A 17,850-nucleotide genomic window follows, 5' to 3' on the forward strand; every position below is an offset into this window, starting at 1 on the left:
AAAATGTTGCCAATTATTACTCCTATTATTACACATCTTATTTTATTACATGTTGCCCCAAGAACACATTAATATGCAAATTAGATACAGTGTATAGAGCCATTGTATTGAATAGGACTTCCCATTTATGGCCATTTTACCCACATATTGCATATAAAGTGAAATGGTAAATCAATTAGCCTAATTATGTTATATAACAGTGGAGAATTATCTTTATACAAAGTTTATGACATATTTCAATGTAGGCTAATGTCATGAAAAAATACTAAATTCAAAAAACCTTTTTTTCTGGTTTTACAGGAGGATATATGGTGATTAAAGCTTTGCTTATAATTTAGAGGGTTTTTTTAATGAAGCCAAGAGCGCAGTATAATTTTTTTTTTAAGTTAGTAAATAAATATAAAATTAGCATGCAAATCATACCATGACACCCCAGCACCTTTATAACTAACAGTCGACTTTAAAAAAAACTTAAAAAAAAACTTTTACTAAAACGCATTTCCATCCAATATTTTCCAACTGCAGAGCCACAGCACTAATTAATACAAAAGGCAGGGTATCGAGACAAGTTTTAAGTTGAACCCCTTTTAATTTGGTACGTTTTAAAAACACGGCGCTCATGCACAAGACGTTAAAACAAAACAGTAAGACACGGCACAACGGTCAAAAGAGTGGAGGAGTTTGAACATTGAACTTTTTTTGGCACAAGCTTCAAAGTTGAATGTCACATCACATTATGTGGAACCTGGAAAATGCCTCAAAATCAAGCAGCATGTATACTACATGTTGAGCCCCCATGTGGCGATCTGCTCCATGTAAAATAAAACAGCTTTATGTTCTATTAATCAAATGTATGTGCGCATGCATGCCTTTAAACATATTTTCAGAAAATATTACTTCCCCCATAGTAAGGTCAAATCCCTCTCTTACTTCACACCTGAGTAATTTGTCAAGAAGATATATATATAAAAAATGAATTACAACCCATCACTACTACAGTTTTAGTATGTTTTTATTCCACCCTTGAGTTGCCTGTTTCTTCTCTCTTCTTCTACATAGATTCAATTACCCAGATAGCAGACGGATGTGGGCCACTTCAGGCAATGATTCGGCACTGGTGGCCTTCTTATGGCCCGGACCAAATGTGTCTGAGCCTAAAGTGGCCCACATGTAAAATGGCAAATATGGGCCAAAAAATGTAAATCACATGTGGGCCATTTTAGGCAAAGATGCGGCACTCATGGCAATGTGTAATCTGAATCTTAGCCTAAAGTGGCCCATGTGATAGATAACAAATATGGCCCAAATATGACAAACCAAATATGGGCCACCTATGGCAAAAACGTGGCACAATTGACAATGACTAATCTGTATGTAAACCAAATATGGCCCACATATGTTTCAGCAAATGTGGCCCACTTATCTTAAAACATATATGGGCCAGGTTTGGCAAAGATATGGCTCAGTGTCACTGAATCATCTATATGTGAGCCAAAAGTGGCCCACATATAATGTTGCAAATGTGGCCCAGTTATTTAAAACATATCTGGGCCAGTTTTGGCAAAGATATGGCACAGTGGCACTGGCTCATCTGGATGTGAGCCAAAAGTGGCCCACATATAATCCTAAAAATGTGGCCCAGTTATCTTAAAACATATCTGGGCCAGTTTTGGCAAAGATATGGCACAGTGGCACTGGCTCATCTTGATGTGAGCCAAAAGTGGCCCACATATAATCCTAAAAATGTGGCCCAGTTATCTTATAACACATCTGGGCCAGGTTTGGCAAAGATATGGCTCAGGGACTACTGGCTCATCTGGATGTGAGCCAAAAGTGGCCCACATATAATGTTGCAAATGTGGCCCAATTATCTTATAACACATCTGGGCCAGGTTTGGCAAATATATGGCTCAGTGAGCACTAGCTCATCTGGATGTGAAACAAAAGTGTCCCACATATAATGCTGCAAATGTGGCCCAGTTATCTTATAAAACATCTGGGCCAGGTTTGGCAAAGATATGGCTAAGTGACCACTGGCTCATCTGGATGTGAGCCAAAAGTGGCCCACATATAATGCTGCAAATGTGGCCCAGTTATCTTATAACACATCTGGGCCAGGTTTGGCAAAGATATGGCTAAGTGACCACTGGCTCATCTGGATGTGAGCCAAAAGTGGCCCACATATAATGTGGAAAATGTGGCCCAATTATCTTATAACACATCTGGGCCAGGTTTGGCAAAGATATGGCTAAGTGACCATTGGCTCATCTGGATGTGAGCCAAAAGTGGCCCACATATAATGCTGCAAATGTGGCCCAGTTATCTTATAACACATCTGGGCCAGGTTTGGCAAAGATATGGCTAAGTGACCACTGGCTCATCTGGATGTGAGCCAAAAGTGGCCCACATATAATGTGGAAAATGTGGCCCAATTATCTTATAACACATCTGGGCCAGGTTTGGCAAAGATATGGCTAAGTGACCATTGGCTCATCTGGATGTGAGCCAAAAGTGGCCGACAAATAATCCTTAAAATGTGGCCCAGTTATCTTATAACACATCTGGGCCAGGTTTGGCAAAGATATGGCTCAGTGACCACTGGCTCATCTGGATGTGAGCCAAAAGTGGCCCACATATAATGTTGCAAATGTGGCCCAGTTATCTTATAACACATCTGGGCCAGTTTTGGCAAAGATTTGGCACAGTGGCACTGGCTCACCTCGAAGTGAGCCAAAAGTGGCCCATATATAATGTTGCAAGTGTGGCCCAGTTATCTTATAACACATCTGGGCCAGGTTTGGAAAATATATGGCTCAGTAACCACTGGCTCATCTTGAAGTGAGCCAAAAGTGGCCCACATATAATGTTGCAAATGTGGCCCAGATATCTTATAACACATCTGGGCCAGGTTTGGCAAATATATGGCTCAGTGACCAATGGCTCATCTGGATGTGAGCCAAAAGTGGCCCACATATAATTTTGAAAATGTGGCTCAGTTATCTTATAACACATCTGGGCCACGTTTGACAAAGATATGGCTCATCGAGTACTGGCTCATCTGGATGTAAGCCAAAAGTGGCCCACATATAATGTTGCAAATGTGGCCCAGTTATCTCAAAACATATCTGGGCCAGGTTTGGCAAATATATGGCCGAGTGACCACTGGCTCATCTGGATGTGAGCCAAAAGTGGCCCACATATAATGTGGCAAATGTGACCCAATTATCTTATAACACATCTGGGCTAGGTTTGGCAAAGATATGGCTCAGTGACCACTGGGCCATCTGGATGTGAGCCAAAAGTGGCCCACATATAATGTTGAAAATGTGGCTCAGTTATCTTATAACACATCTGGGCCACGTTTGACAAAGAAATGGCTCATCGAGTACTGGCTCATCTGGATGTAAGCCAAAAGTGGCCCACATATAATGTTGCAAATGTGGCCCAGTTATCTCAAAACATATCTGGGCCAGGTTTGGCAAATATATGGCTGAGTGACCACTGGCTCATCTGGATGTGAGCCAAAAGTGGCCCACATATAATGTGGCAAATGTGACCCAATTATCTTATAACACATCTGGGCCAGGTTTGACAAAGATATGGCTCAGTGACCACTGGCTCATCTGGATGTGAGCCAAAAGTGGCCCTCATATAATGTTGAAAATGTGGCCCAGTTATCTTATAACACATCTGGGCCACGTTTGGCAAAGATATAGCTCATCGAGCACTGGCTCATCTGGATGTGAGCCAAAAGTGGCCCACATATAATGTTGCAAATGTGGCCCAGTTATCTTAAAACATATTTGGGCCAGGTTTGGCAAATATATGGCACAGTGGCACTGGGTCATCTAGATGTGAGCCAAAAGTGGCCCACATATAATGCTGCAAATGAGGCCCAGTTATCTTAAAATGTATTTGGGCCAGTTTTGGCAAAGATATGGTACAGTGGCACTGCCTCATCTGGGTGTGAGCCGAAAGTGCCACCCATATGACATGGCAAATATGGCCCATATAATTCATAACAATTTGTACCACATTTAGAAAATATATGGCACAGTCAGCATTGGCTAATCAGGGTGTAAGTCTAACTTGGCCCACATTCGAATCAAAATATGCCCCCCAAAAATGTAAACCTACGTGACAAGTCTGGCTTATCAACACTTCTGACAATGACTAATTTAGCTTAAAAGGACAGACTTTGAAAATGCCTTGAAATTTTTTTTAACAACATTTAACAATATTTTTTGGTATAGATGCAGCAGACACAGGCTGTGTCTCGTGTACACCAATGCATTTTTTTTTCACGTGACTGGTGTGTTTATTCAATTGTTTTCAATGGGAGTGCCGCGTTTTTAAAACGCCATGAGTGTGACGAGGTGCTGAGCGTTTTTAAAAAAAATTTATCTGGCTATAAAGCGCTGACCACTCAGCATTTTTTACAGATCGGCGAGAGTTAAAGAATGTTAAACTTTGGTTAAAACGCTCATCACTGTCACTTTCTACCAGACCGTCCAATCACAATGGACCACACATACCACACTGACCAACTGTCACAACATTCTTTCTGTACAACATCAAATAGAGTAGATGGAAAAATAATATTTCTGGTCTCCGAACATACGTGTCTATATGACATCCGTACTATACAAACATTTTTAGTATTATACAAATTATCAGGGAAATCAGTTACAAGTAAACTGTGCCACAGATATTCTGTATAGCAACAAAGCATCTCAACAAAACAACAACAACAACAACAACAAAAACGCTGCACTGCCAAAACACAATCGCTCACAGCTAGGCCTTTTCAGATTGCCATAGCATTTTCAGCTGGCTAAAAACGCTTTGGTAGACACATGGCCTAAGGCTGGATGTGAGGCCACATGTTATGACATTGTGCTCACATATGTTTTGTAGGTAGAGTGTTTAGAAAAGTTCAAGTGTCTAAGTTCAAACTTATGAAGAGGTTTTTTTATGGTTTTGGGATGTGCAAGAAGATATTTAGTTGCTATTTGTGCAAAGCTAGGGGCACAATGATTTTGCCAAGTACATGTCCCTGTATCAACATATTTTTGTTGATCTAGGAACATCATTCCGGTTCATAAAAATAGTCCTAACTCTAACCCTAACCCTAACCCTACAATCAGAGGGACATTATAATAACACTGATAGAAGCATGGTTGAAAGCCTTAACTTCGCATAACTTCAAACTTCAATTCTAATTTGTCGATATGAATGCTGTTGGATCAAGAAAGATGTTGAGCCAGGAACATGTTGTAGCCTACTTTGGCTATTTTTATAACAAACGCACTGGATTTGTAGTGGAGAATAGGTCAAAAAGGTTGTGATTCACTGTTCGTGTGACCCCACAAAGGGTAATATTTGAAACCCCCTTAAAATATTCAAATATTTAAAATAGCTATAATCAAATGAAAAAATTAAAATATTGAAAATATTGAAAATATAAAAAAATATTGTAATATTTTAAATAAACATTTTAAATAAATAAATAAACATTTAATTTTATTACATTTTTGGCTTAATATAATTAACATTTATGCAACTGTCATTTTAGGCTATACATTATCTTTCTTAAAGATAAAAAAATATATAATTTTAACATTATAATTTATGAAATATAATTAAATGAACGACAAATTAGTGAAGCTCTTGTGAGAAAATATTATTATTTTGATAATTAACTTTTTCATTTTTTTTTGTTTCAGCTTACTTATTATAACAAAATATTTACTGCATGTGAAGTTGTCTTTGAAAAAAAAAAATCAAACGGACGATTCGGGCCTTTAAATTTAAACGTAGCTGTAAAGCGTGAAAAAGGCGCTCGAAACCAAAGTCAGTTAGAGGTTGAAAAAAATCAAACCGACGATTCGGGCCTTTAAATTTAAACGTAGCTGTAAAGCGCGAAAAAGGAGCTCGAAACCAAAAGGCCAGAGGATTGTCAGTTGGAGGGAGGACGAAATCTGCAAACAATCAAGGTAAGATATAATCGATACATTTATATTTTCTAGGCGATTGCTTCGTTATATCCATGTTGTGTGAGTTAATGGAATAACTTCTAATTTCGAAGTAACATAATTTTGGCAGTATAACTCTAAGCTAGATCTAGTATGGTTCTCGAATGCGAAATGAATCGATTGAACGGGCGCGCCAATATATTTATATTTGCTCATCTTGCCAATCTTCAGTCGGTTCTGCACGGTGAAAGTATTTAACTCTTGCTTATTTTGGCACAACGATGAAAAATGTATATAGCCTAGTGTAATATTTCATGCATGTTTACATTGGGCATACAGTAATACTGCAGTAACTGCACTAGTTGTATTACTTTGTGAAAGCATTTTTCGTTAACTACAATAATGCACAAATTACTACATGCTTTTTATTACAATAAAAGCTTTTATGAGATGATTACAAAGTAATAATAGCCTAATAGATATTATTGAGCAAGTTGGTTCAGGTATTCTGTATTTCACATTTTTAGTATACCCTAGTCATTTTAAAATTAGTTTGTCTGCTTTGTTTTATTTTTTTATTTACTGTTTTGAGTCAGGATGTTTTTCACCTTAATAACACATGTCAATGTGATTTGCTACAGAAAACTGCTGGTGGGAATAAAAGCCTACAGTTTAGAATTCACTGTCACCATTAAGGTAAGCTGCTGATACATTTCATGTGGTACAAAATAAAAAAGTATCAATGTAAAAAATGTTTTTTTTTTTCTTTTCTTTTTTCAGCGTACCTCATTAATGACTGCACTTCGTGTAATTGTAGGTGTAATTACTGTGTCATGGAGAGAGAAAAGTGGAATATCACTCGCAGCAATTTAAGGAAAAGGGCTGTTAAAAGAGTCACCCAGTTTATGAAATCTTTGAATGATGAGGATAGTATGGATTGTACTAATGAAGAGCATAGTGTTGAAAATGAAGTAGTTACTTCAAGCTTTGTTTTGCCACCAATCTGTGGATCAGAAAGTGATGGGGAAAGTGAATCAGCAAGTGACGAGGATAGCCTTGATATTACTAAAGAAGATCTAGTAGGATGTTTGAGAGACTGGGCAACACATTTTCGCATTTCATTGATTGCTTTGTCTGCCCTTTTGTCGATACTGAAAGTCCATCACCCATCTTTGCCAAAAGATGCAAGAACATTACTCAAAACACAGACTCATTATAGTGTTGTTTCCTTGGCGAGTGGATCATTCCATTACTTTGGTATACAGAAAATGTTCAGCCACATATTTCAGAAGCTTACATTAGTTGTCCGGAATCATCACAGCTTCAAATTACAATTAAACATGGATGGTCTTCCAATTTTTAAAAGTTCAGGTGTACAGTTCTGGCCAATTTTAGGAATGCTCCAGGCTTACACTAGGAAACCTGTGCTGATTGCTCTTTACTGTGGGAACTCGAAGCCTCAGTCATTGTCAGAATATCTGAAGGATCTGGTCTGTGAGTTGAAATCCTTGAGCACTGGTTTTGTTGTTAATGGAAAGACCTTCTTCTTGAATGTGTGCTCGGTAATCTGTGATGCTCCTGCAAGGGCTTTTATTAAGGGTATTAAGTCACACAATGGATACAGTGGCTGCGATAAATGTGTACAGTCTGGCATTTACATTAATAATCGCATGACATTCCCAGAACTTAATTCTAGGGTAAGAACCAATGTTTCATTTTCAAATGCAGAGGATGAAGACCACCATGTACAACATTCCCCATTTTGTGAAACATCTGTTCCCATGGTTAGTGGATTTCCACATGACTATATGCATTTAGTGTGCTTAGGCGTGGTGCGTCGTCTGCTTGATTTGTGGATGGGAACTCGCGGCAAGTTGAGTTACCGTATTTCATCCAGGCAAGTGTCTATCATTTCTGGCAAACTGCTTGCTCTCAAGAGTTACATACCCTCTGAATTTGCTAGAAGACCAAGGGCACTTGATGAAAGGTTACGATGGAAAGCAACAGAACTTAGGCAGTTCTTACTTTACACTGGTCCAGTAGTTTTGAGGGATGTGCTGACTACTGAGGTTTACCAAAATTTTATGTTGTTGTCTGTGGGCATATATATCTTGGCAAGTCCAACATATTGTTTGCTGTTAAATGACTTTGCAAACACACTACTTAGATCATTTGTTAAGCATTTTGGTGAACTCTATGGTCACTGTTTTGTAGTGTACAACATACATGGTCTAACTCATCTCAGTGATGATGTGAAGGTGCATGGCCACTTAGATTTAATATCAGGGTTTCCTTTTGAAAACTACTTAAAAAAAATTAAAGGAATGGTTAGAAAACCTAGCTCTCCACTACAGCAAGTTATACGCAGAATTTCAGAACTTGATTCAACAAGTTTAAATGATGAGGAAACCCAGAAAGCTCACAAAAAATTGAAAATGCTGCACTCAGATGGACCTGTTCCAGAAGGATTCACAGGAGCGGTCTCCCAATTTAAGGAACTGTCGATAGATGAGTTTGTCATCAACACATCAGAGAGGGACAGATGTATAAAAATGAACAATAAGATACTATTGGTTCAGAATATAATTGTCTTTGAAAATGAGGAATATATTGTCTGCAAAGAATATAGACACATTGCAAAGTTCTTTGATTATCCCATTGTGTCCACTGATTTGGGAATTTGTTTTGTGTCAGATCTGTCACCAAAGCTGATGTGCTTAACATTAGATGCCAAAATGCAGAAGTGTGTCCGGTTGCCTGTGGAGGTTGGATTTGTTGTCATTCCACTTCTTCATGCAGACCCATCCTAAATGTCATTCATAGCGTGGTGTTTTGGTAGACTTTAAAGCTGAATTTTAGATAGTCCAATCTTTTTCAAAATGAATTTATGTGCAGACTGGCATCACAATTAGACAGCAGTGACAGAGTCCAGCCTGCCTTGGTTTATCTCAGTAGGTGTGTACCATATTTATACTTCTAATAACTTGCATTGGTTCTGAAACATGTGTTAATAAGGACATTTATGTGCACTTAAATCATCATTCACCTTTTAAAGCCCTTATTATGATTATCATAAAAAAAAATGGTTTCTAATTATGTTCATTTGTTTAAATTAAAAAAGTCCAAAAGTTATAAGTGCATACTCTTAATGTTAGTTACTTTGTGCCTCTTTCTGTTCTAGGTCATGTTTTACATTGTAGAGTTTCTAGAAACCCAAGAAGTTGAAGTGGTACCAGCACTTTGGGTTGAAGAAGAAATATGTCAATGGCCTGCTCAATACAGACGTGATGAATTAGTAAAGGCCATAAGAAGTGAGGAGCAACCTGGAAACATGTGGGACGCATATTCTGTTAGAATTTTATATAAAGCTGGTATGGACATATTATTATTTACCAATAGGCTTCACTTGTTAAAAAAAAGATCTAATGATATTTCTTTACAGCAACCTACAAAGCTGCTCGTCTGAAACTTCCTCAAGCGGAAACACAAACCGACCTTCAGACAGCAGAGGAAGAAGCTGTGGACGAAATTCCGAAGAAAAAGCGAAAAAGGCTGTAAGTATTAAAGTGCCATTCTACTACTATTGCTGTAGGCATAAAAAAAAAAGATGTTTATTGCTTGTAATATGTTTTTGTTCCTATTTAATATTTACTTGCTTTTATGTTTATGTTTTGAAGCTATATTCGTTTATATAAGCTACATTTAAAAAGTGTAATTTAAAGTGTAAAACTTATTTTTTAAAGTGTCATTATTTAAAAAAAAAAAAAGTTTTTATAAATACATACAGTATGTAATTCCATCAAAAACATTTTTTGAGGTGACTTAATCATGATCATGAGGTGACTAAAGATTCCCAGTTTCCAGCCATATTATACAATGATTTATTGCTTGTCTTTGTTGAATAATACAGAAGATAAAGAGCTTAAAAATAGTCAATTAAATCGCATTATTAGTAAAAAACAAAACAAAAACACACATTTTGATTATTTTCCTAACATTATTACATGTTCGGCCTCAAACTCTGACCATGATGACGTGTCACTACTTAAAGAGATCTTAGATTTGTTAGTGCATTAACATTTCTGCTAAATGTTTAGATTGGTTGGGGGGTAATATGCTTGTAATATATGCTTAGGGAAACCTTGGACATTGGCTTTAAATACAAGCTTAAATCTAAAAAAGGGTACAGCTGGGCAGATAAAGGCAGGAACACAAAACATTGACGATTCTTAAGGGAAACAGTTGGGCAACTAGGAGATAGTGGTGACAGAAGCGATAAACAGGGCAGGCAGGGAGGAACAGGAACAGCAGAAATTTGAGACACTACCAGACTAGACTGAGACTGATCTTTGAAATTGATTAAAATAAACTTTGATTTTATTTTCTGTGCCCCCTGACAAGACCAAACATTCGTTTTGAGAGTGACGACGAAGATTTGGTCAAACAAACAGGATCGTTGCCTCCAGCCCCAAAGATAACAGGACCAAACTTTGCAATTGAGTCTGCAATAAAGAGAAGAGTTCAAAATAAGCCTCAAACCCCAAAGCAGATGACAAGTCCTGAGCCCTGGCGTGCTGAAAAAAGCCCCGAACCCAGTCGGTCTATGGGAAGTTCTGAAGCACAACAGTCGGGAACAGTTACTTTAAGTGGTCTTGCTCGTAAGTGATTTATTAAATAAGTCCTCATGTCTCTTTCTAGATTTGTTTTCACAGGTGAATACAATTAATTATCTGTCAAAATTGCATAAATCACATGTTTGTCTTTTATTTTTAGCTCTTCTGCATAGAATTCTTACAAATCAGGAAATGATGATGGATCAACTAAAAGTCATCCTGATGAACATGCAGAAAATGGGCGAACCTGCTCATGGGCAGGATCCCATCGACAGAGACTTACTGCCGCTGAAAGATCTTACCTCCCTGCTGGCTGTGGAAAAACGTCTGAGGGAAGAGGCTGACCTCAAAAAAAAAATGGTAACTAACACTTTGCCTTACAACTATTGCATAAACTACTCCAACATACATTCAATTTGACTAAATTTTAATCAGACAATATATTAATATTCCACTTTATTAGACCATGGAAAACTAAAATTTATATTTTAAACTCGTTTTTTTTTTTTTTTTTTTTTTATTGATATTTTTGTTTTGTTTTACTGTGGTGTAAAATCTTGTGTTTAAACCTCAAGGACACTGCAACTTCATGTTTTCAGTTGAATATGGAACTGCATCAGTGATAGATTGACAGTCCTACAGTAGATAACAGGTTAAGAAAGCAAGTATCCAACAAAGAGATTGTTCTAAATGCCAACTAAGTGTGAAGTGATTTTATGTATTTTTTATTTTATTCTGAATTGGGTAACTGTGAGTAGTGTTTATATAAAACATTTATCCCTGTTTTTTTAAATGATCTTTTTTAGATTACTGCATTGAGCTTCATTGGAGGAGTCGATGTTAAGGATAGCGTTTGGCGGGTTATGGGGCACTGTATTACCAACTCCCTTGGCAAACAACTTAACTGGCGTGGCATCAATGGCAAAACAGCTTTCCACAAACTGCAGCTGAAAGATGTCATTACTGGTAAGTGTTACAGTACATTGCATCTTCAGTCTAATAAGTCCATTCTCTATTGCTTGCATGCTTGATGCATATTTGCTCAAATTACGTAATTATTAAAAAAGGTTGATTAAAAAAAGTAAACACTTAAATGCATACTTATGCACGGGTATGACAGCCAGCAGTTTGTCACTAAAAGCTTTATTGTGGAAACAATCCCAAACATAGCTGTCCATCTCCACACATGGAGCTCTCATACAATAAGAAACTGATGCAACAGGCAATCCATATTACCTGATGCATCCCTTACTAAAAAGAAGTATACTTTACAGTTAGGTCTGGGCGATAAAACGATAATGAAAATTATCGCAATATAAATTTTCTCAATAAAACAATATCAAGTGTTTGATAAATGTTCGATAATGTTCGATAAATCGATAATCGTGCCACACTGAACATTTATTAGCTCGGCTCAAAGTCCAAACTGCAGCGCAGCGTTTATCAGATCAGATGTTTACTTGCTGAATACAATTAAATATATATATCTCACATTTCATAGTGCAGTTAATATTAGTAGGCTAACATTACAGTAAATCCGTGGTAAATGATGAGAATTTGTACGGAAAAGCCTTCTGACTGTATCGTTGCGCACAGTGTTTCTCCTGTTTGTCAGCGCTGTTTCATCTGCCTTTAAACTGGTTTAAATCACTGAAACATTTGTGTTCTTCGCTGAATTCAAGCGCTTCTCACTGGATCTCACAGCGCTGTTTAGTGGTCGTGTGATTAAGACACCTGTCAAGTTTGAAATCCACCGGACTAACGGTTCAAGAGATAAGTGGTTAACAGACAGACAAACGTTTCTGTAATTTATAGATAGTTAACAAAAAGAACAGATAAAAATACTGTTAAAGTACCGGACCGATAAGCAGTATCGGTAAGAGTGGTAATACCATTAAAACCTTAACAATATCCCTACCACAACGTGCGTGCACTTTCCTTCTCTCAAAAAATATAACTGCTATCTGCCACATAATGAAACATCCTAACAAAAGCTCTCGTTTATACAGGCTGTATATTTTTCTTTACTTTCAAAGCTATGGGTTAACTTTTGTCCAGCCGATCTAGGCGTTTTAAAACAAACACACAAAAAACCCAGAGAGCCTAAAAAACAATCCTAATAATAATGTAGGACCGCATATAGGTTTATTTTCGTTTTGTTACATTATTTAGGCTATTTTCAAATACTTCAAGTGTACAAATAAAAACAAAAATATATCAAGAAAACACAATCTATTGAGTCAGCATGATAAAGCCGTTAAAGGGACTGCTCACGTCTTTTGCGCGCTCAAGTTCGATTTCAAATGTAGGCGCGTGGTGTGCGCGCTCATGATGGAAGCAACGCGGTCGCGGTGCGACGCGCTCTTTTTTTTTTCGAGTGCGTCCACGCCGCATCGAGATAAAACATATAGTGTATAAAACCGAAACAAGTAGCGTTCTAACTGAATGAATACAGCTAAACTACCTATATCCCTTAGTGAGCACGAAGCAGCAGCGCAGCCAGCCACCGAGTGTTCTATGTGTGTGTGCTAAACTGTGGCGCTGTTACAAAATAGCCTAAATTAAAGCATTTAAAGTTGGGGATAAACCATAGGCTAATTATATTTAGATTTATATTATACAGTAATATATAACTGCTTATAAAGGAATACAAATCAAGGAGTAAATCATTGAAAATTTCTTTCTATTGGTAAAAAAAAAAAAAAAAAAAAAAAAAAAAAAAAACCGGTCGACCAATAAGAATGTCAGTCGACCAAGACGGCATCGACCGATTACTCGACTAAACGACTAAAGTTGACAGCCCTACAAACTTTCCTCCTCACCGTGTCTATATTGTCTTAATTTAAGACAAATATAGACATGTCCTCTTCCTGGCAGATTTTTTGTAACATCTTTAATTGATTGAAACTTCTGAATTATTTTCAAATAATTTAGCTATTTTCTTACAGCCAGTTTCTATTTTGTGATGCTCAACAATCTTTTGCTGCACATCAGAATTATATTCTTTGGTTTTACTCATTGTGATGGATAGGGATGTCAATTTTCACAAATTCCCATGATCGATCATAATTTAAATTAACAATCAATTAATTGATTGATCTGTTAGCCTTTATAGTGCGATATGCATCTACTGCAGTGGCTATGGCCAACAGCATGACAGCGTCTGCAAATGCTGCTCAAAACGCTATGTTCCTCACCAAATCAATGAGAAGGGTTTTAAATATAATTAAAGGGCTAGTAGGATTGTAAAATGTTTTGATGTGGTTGATAATTAAATTAATTATTTAATAATCAAAAATAACTACTAATACAACGTGTCACCAACGCGCCTCATATGCGCTTAGAATGTGTGACTGTTGTGGACGAGCTCTTCCTGGAACAACTGCACGCGCTGAATGAATCTGCTACCATTAAACTGGAGCACTTTGCTAGCACGTTGTTTATCTACAAGAAACGCATCCTATATGAGATTAATCATATATATTCAAAATAAACATAATATTACAAATTATATCTGCCCAAAATGACGCATGCACAAGTGAACTTTAAGTTATGTGCCATTCATTCAGAACTACTCATGTTGTGGACGCGCTCTTCCTGGAGCAACGCGACACGGCAGTAAACCCAAATAATTCACAATGTTTTATTACAATATTGTTCTCTTTATAATGTTATGTAATATTACAGTCCCAATAGTCATTATTAGTCGTGCACTGCCGTTTGAGCTGCACGTGCTGAAGCTGACGCTTTACTATAGAGTTAATTCTTAACCAAATGCATCCAATATGAGATAAATCAGATATAGATAGGCATCCACAAAATAAACAATATTACAACTTACATTTGCACAAAACAAAAGGCTGCGAATGCACACACAAACTAATAGTCTTGATGAAAGTGTAAAATGGTCCCAAACATAACTCCGGCACGCTTTCGCGGTTGAGCAGCACGCACGCGCATGAACCTGCTTAATCAATGATCGATAAGTTGTATCGATTAAATGTATTATCGGCAATTGTATTATCGTTGACATCCCTAGTGATGGATGATTAAGGGAATTTGGCCTTTGTGTTTCTTCATATTTAAACTCCTCTGAAACAAGAAAACATATCTATACAATTACATGTTCCTAGTCACCCTTGTTTGCTAAAAAAAAAGGTTAAACTTGTGCCTTTTGGGCATCCGGAAACAAAAAGTGTCCTTGTCCGTGGCCAAAATGTTATTTAGAGTGGCACTGGCAAAGTATGCATTTGGCTAATGCTTGTCTTCCTGCTAATTGTGTCCTAAGATTTTAAAAGTTGTCTAATCCATCCTTGCATTTACAATGTTATATATTTTTAGGAACGGTCAGAACCAATAGACTGACAGCTGCGGCCACTGATCAAGAAATTGAAACATTTATTAAAAAATGGCTTCATCTGTCAAGTGACCGAGACGGAGGGAGAAGAGAAAGGGAGAAACGGAGGAGGTCCCAAGACACCTGTAAGTCAGTTGTGTTTTTGCTATATGTGTATAATACCATGGTCTGTCTGAATACTTGATTATGGCCCTAGAAAATCTGTTTTATTTTTTCCCAAATTCCGTTTTTTCCTTTTTCATTTTTGCTAATTCCGTTTTTTCCATTTCCATGTTTGGGAATTCAGTTTTTTTTTTTACCCTTACTGTTATTTTAGTCGTAAAAAGAGTGTGCTTGTAATGCTAATGATTAAAATGTACACAAATAAAATAGGAATGACCTTACATTTATTGAGGTAACAGACATTTACTCTTACTTTTCTGCACAAATACTGCATGATGCAACATAACACTGCACTCTAAGTTCTTCAAGTAACAATAAAATATGGTTATGAGCTTTAAAATGTCCAGTAAAATAAATTATATTAGTTTATGCCAGGTAAGCAGCCGAAAATGAATAGTTGAATAAAGTCGTTATTTTTGTTTGTTTTTTTGCGCACGAAAAGTATTCTCGTCGCTTGATAAACTTAAGATTGAGCCACTGTAGTCACTCAGACTATTTTAACAATGTTTTTAATACGTTTTCTGGGCTGGCAAGTTTCAATCCCTTAGAAGCCTATGGAGGAGTGATCCAGCTCTCAGATTTAATCAAAAATATCTTAATTTTTGTTCCGAAGATGAACGAAAGTCTTACGGGGTTGGAACAACATGAGGGAGAGTAATTACTGACAGAATTTTCATTTTTGGGTGAACTATCCCTTTAACTACTTTAGTTGACATGAGGCATGAACAATTCTTTTACAGCATTTATAAATCTTAGTTAATGTTCTCCCAAATGCATTATTTAAATCAAAAGTTGTGAACTAACATGAACAAACAGTGAATGACTGAAAAATTAAAAAAGCTTAATAAATAATGCAGTTCATGTTAGTTAATACTAGTTAATACATTAATTAATGTTAACAATTAAGGCCTTTAGGCCTCATTATACTTCTGCGTCGGACCTACGCCGGAGCTTCTACGCTGTAGGCAACGCGTTGGTTTTCATTTATACTTTTGCGTCGTTGTCCGCGTTGACGCGCTATTACACTTGTAGAGGGAGCATGTGAAACCCTAGGGAGCGGTCCTGGCAGACAAATCACAGCGCTTGCGTCCACATAGAGTTGACGTGTTGTTACATTTTTGGAGAGGTGCACGTCAGGGTACGCTGAAGGGTACGCGCGCTACACACAGCCTACGACGCAGCTACGGCGTGAGTTCGACGCAGAAGTATAAATAGGCCTTTAGAGTTACCAAACTGTTTAATGCACTGGTAGGTCCAGTCCATTTTTTCCCCATTCAGTATTAATGTGCTATTGCTAGTAAAACACTATTGTAAAATCAGCATTCTGTTACTGAGTCAACAGTTTTTGTTTTTTTGTGTATCCAATAAAGGCTTGCAAGATTGCCATGATGACGCAGATGGGCCCAGTCAAGGAGGTCAAATTCTTTAATTTTGGATGGCTCCATTTGTCAGTGTTTTAAAAGTGTGTTTACTTCTGCGTTGTCTTTTTTTTGGGATGACCAACTGGAAACATATTTTGTTTTTTGTTTAGTTTTAAGATATTTTATATGCACATATTTTGTGTTTGTTTATTATTACTATTTTTTTTTAGATTGCTTTCCAGTTTTGAAAATTGAAACTTGCACTTGGTTGTTCTTTGAAAATATTAATAAATAATGCAAATGTTTTCAGAAATGTGTTTAAATCATCTGTTGTAACTTTTTTTAACATAGAAAGGGGGCATTTTTAAATTTCTCTTTAGTGTATATTTCTCTTAGTGTCAGGCACAGCATGCACACACAAAAACACACAGTTATGGTTTATTTATGTAATTCTTGACACACATGTGGCTGAACAAATGGCCTGCTTGTGGACCAGATCTGGCAAACCGGAGTGAATTGCAAAAGTGCCACCATTCCATTCTGCATGAGGAATGTTGGGAAAGACCAGGGTTTGTATAAAAATCAACTGTGGCCAGGTGTGGTTTATTTGGTTTGTGTTTGGGTTACATGTGGCATTGCTATGGCTTAATTGTGGCCCAAATCTGGCAAACAGGAGGGGACTGCCTTAAGTGCCATAATTTGCATCTGGCCCACATACCGCGTGAAATGATGGCACTTGAACGGTCCGTTCCTGTTTGCCAGATTTGGACCACAATTAGCCCAAAGCAATGCCGCATGTCAGCCATAAACAAAACAAATGAAGCAGAACTGGCCCACATCTGGCCCAGACACCAAAATTGCTGTGGCCCACACTTGACACTTTCATCTGGCCCACATACCGCATGGAATTATGGCACTTGGGCGGTCTGCTCCTGTTTGCCAGATTTGGGCCACAATTAAGCCATAGCAATGCCGCATGTCAGCCGTAAACAAAACAAATGAAGCAGAACTGGCCCACATCTGGCCCAGACACCAAAATTGCTGTGGCCCAGATCTGGCCCACACTTGACACTTTCATCTGGCCCACATACCGCGTGGAATGATGGCACTTGGGCGGTCCGCTCCTGTTTGCCAGATTTGGGCCACAATTAAGCCATAGCAATGCCGCATGTCAGCCATAAACAAAACAAATGAAGCAGAACTGGCCCACATCTGGCCCAGACACCAAAATTGCTGTGGCCCAGATCTGGCCCACACTTGACACTTTCATCTGGCCCACATACCACGTGGAATGATGGCACTTGGGCGGTCCGCTCCTGTTTGCCAGATTTGGGCCACAATTAAGCCATAGTAATGCCGCATGTCAGCCGTAAACAAAACAA

General features: G+C 37.6%; 1 protein-coding gene across 3 annotated transcripts; it reads left to right on the plus strand.

Moving 5' to 3' along the window:
- The first annotated feature begins 6,556 nt into the window (after positions 1-6,556).
- On the plus strand, positions 6,557-16,564 carry LOC130099667 (uncharacterized). 3 transcript variants are annotated; one of them, XR_008808431.1, is made up of 8 exons: positions 6,557-8,930; positions 9,157-9,346; positions 9,418-9,529; positions 10,377-10,633; positions 10,749-10,948; positions 11,395-11,554; positions 14,930-15,070; positions 16,478-16,564. XR_008808431.1 is itself a non-coding variant. In XM_056265458.1 (8 exons), exons 2-8 carry the CDS (start codon positions 9,160-9,162, stop codon positions 16,534-16,536), a joined length of 1,116 nt encoding a protein of 371 aa, XP_056121433.1. In that variant the 5' UTR covers positions 6,562-8,930; positions 9,157-9,159; the 3' UTR covers positions 16,537-16,564. The 3 variants fall into 3 exon arrangements, 2 of the variants coding, with proteins under 2 accessions (XP_056121433.1, XP_056121434.1); XM_056265458.1 differs by having other exon boundaries at positions 6,562-8,930; XM_056265459.1 differs by lacking the exon at positions 6,557-8,930 and having other exon boundaries at positions 9,085-9,346.
- Positions 16,565-17,850: the final 1,286 nt, after the last annotated feature.

The sequence above is a fragment of the Rhinichthys klamathensis genome, unplaced genomic scaffold, assembly GCF_029890125.1.
Source record: "Rhinichthys klamathensis goyatoka isolate OS25496 unplaced genomic scaffold, OSU_Roscu_1.1 h1tg000232l_1, whole genome shotgun sequence".
NCBI lineage: Eukaryota > Metazoa > Chordata > Actinopteri > Cypriniformes > Leuciscidae > Rhinichthys > Rhinichthys klamathensis.

Excerpts from the sequence above, each read along its gene's own strand:
- LOC130099667 (XM_056265458.1), top strand. The coding sequence starts at position 9,160 with ATGTTTTACATTGTAGAGTTTCTAGAAACCCAAGAAGTTGAAGTGGTA. Across the intron at positions 9,530-10,376 it reads AAGAAAAAGCGAAAAAGGCT|ACCAAACATTCGTTTTGAGA; the intron begins GTAAGTATTAAA and ends CCCCCTGACAAG. Across the intron at positions 15,071-16,477 it reads GAGGAGGTCCCAAGACACCT|GCTTGCAAGATTGCCATGAT; the intron begins GTAAGTCAGTTG and ends TATCCAATAAAG.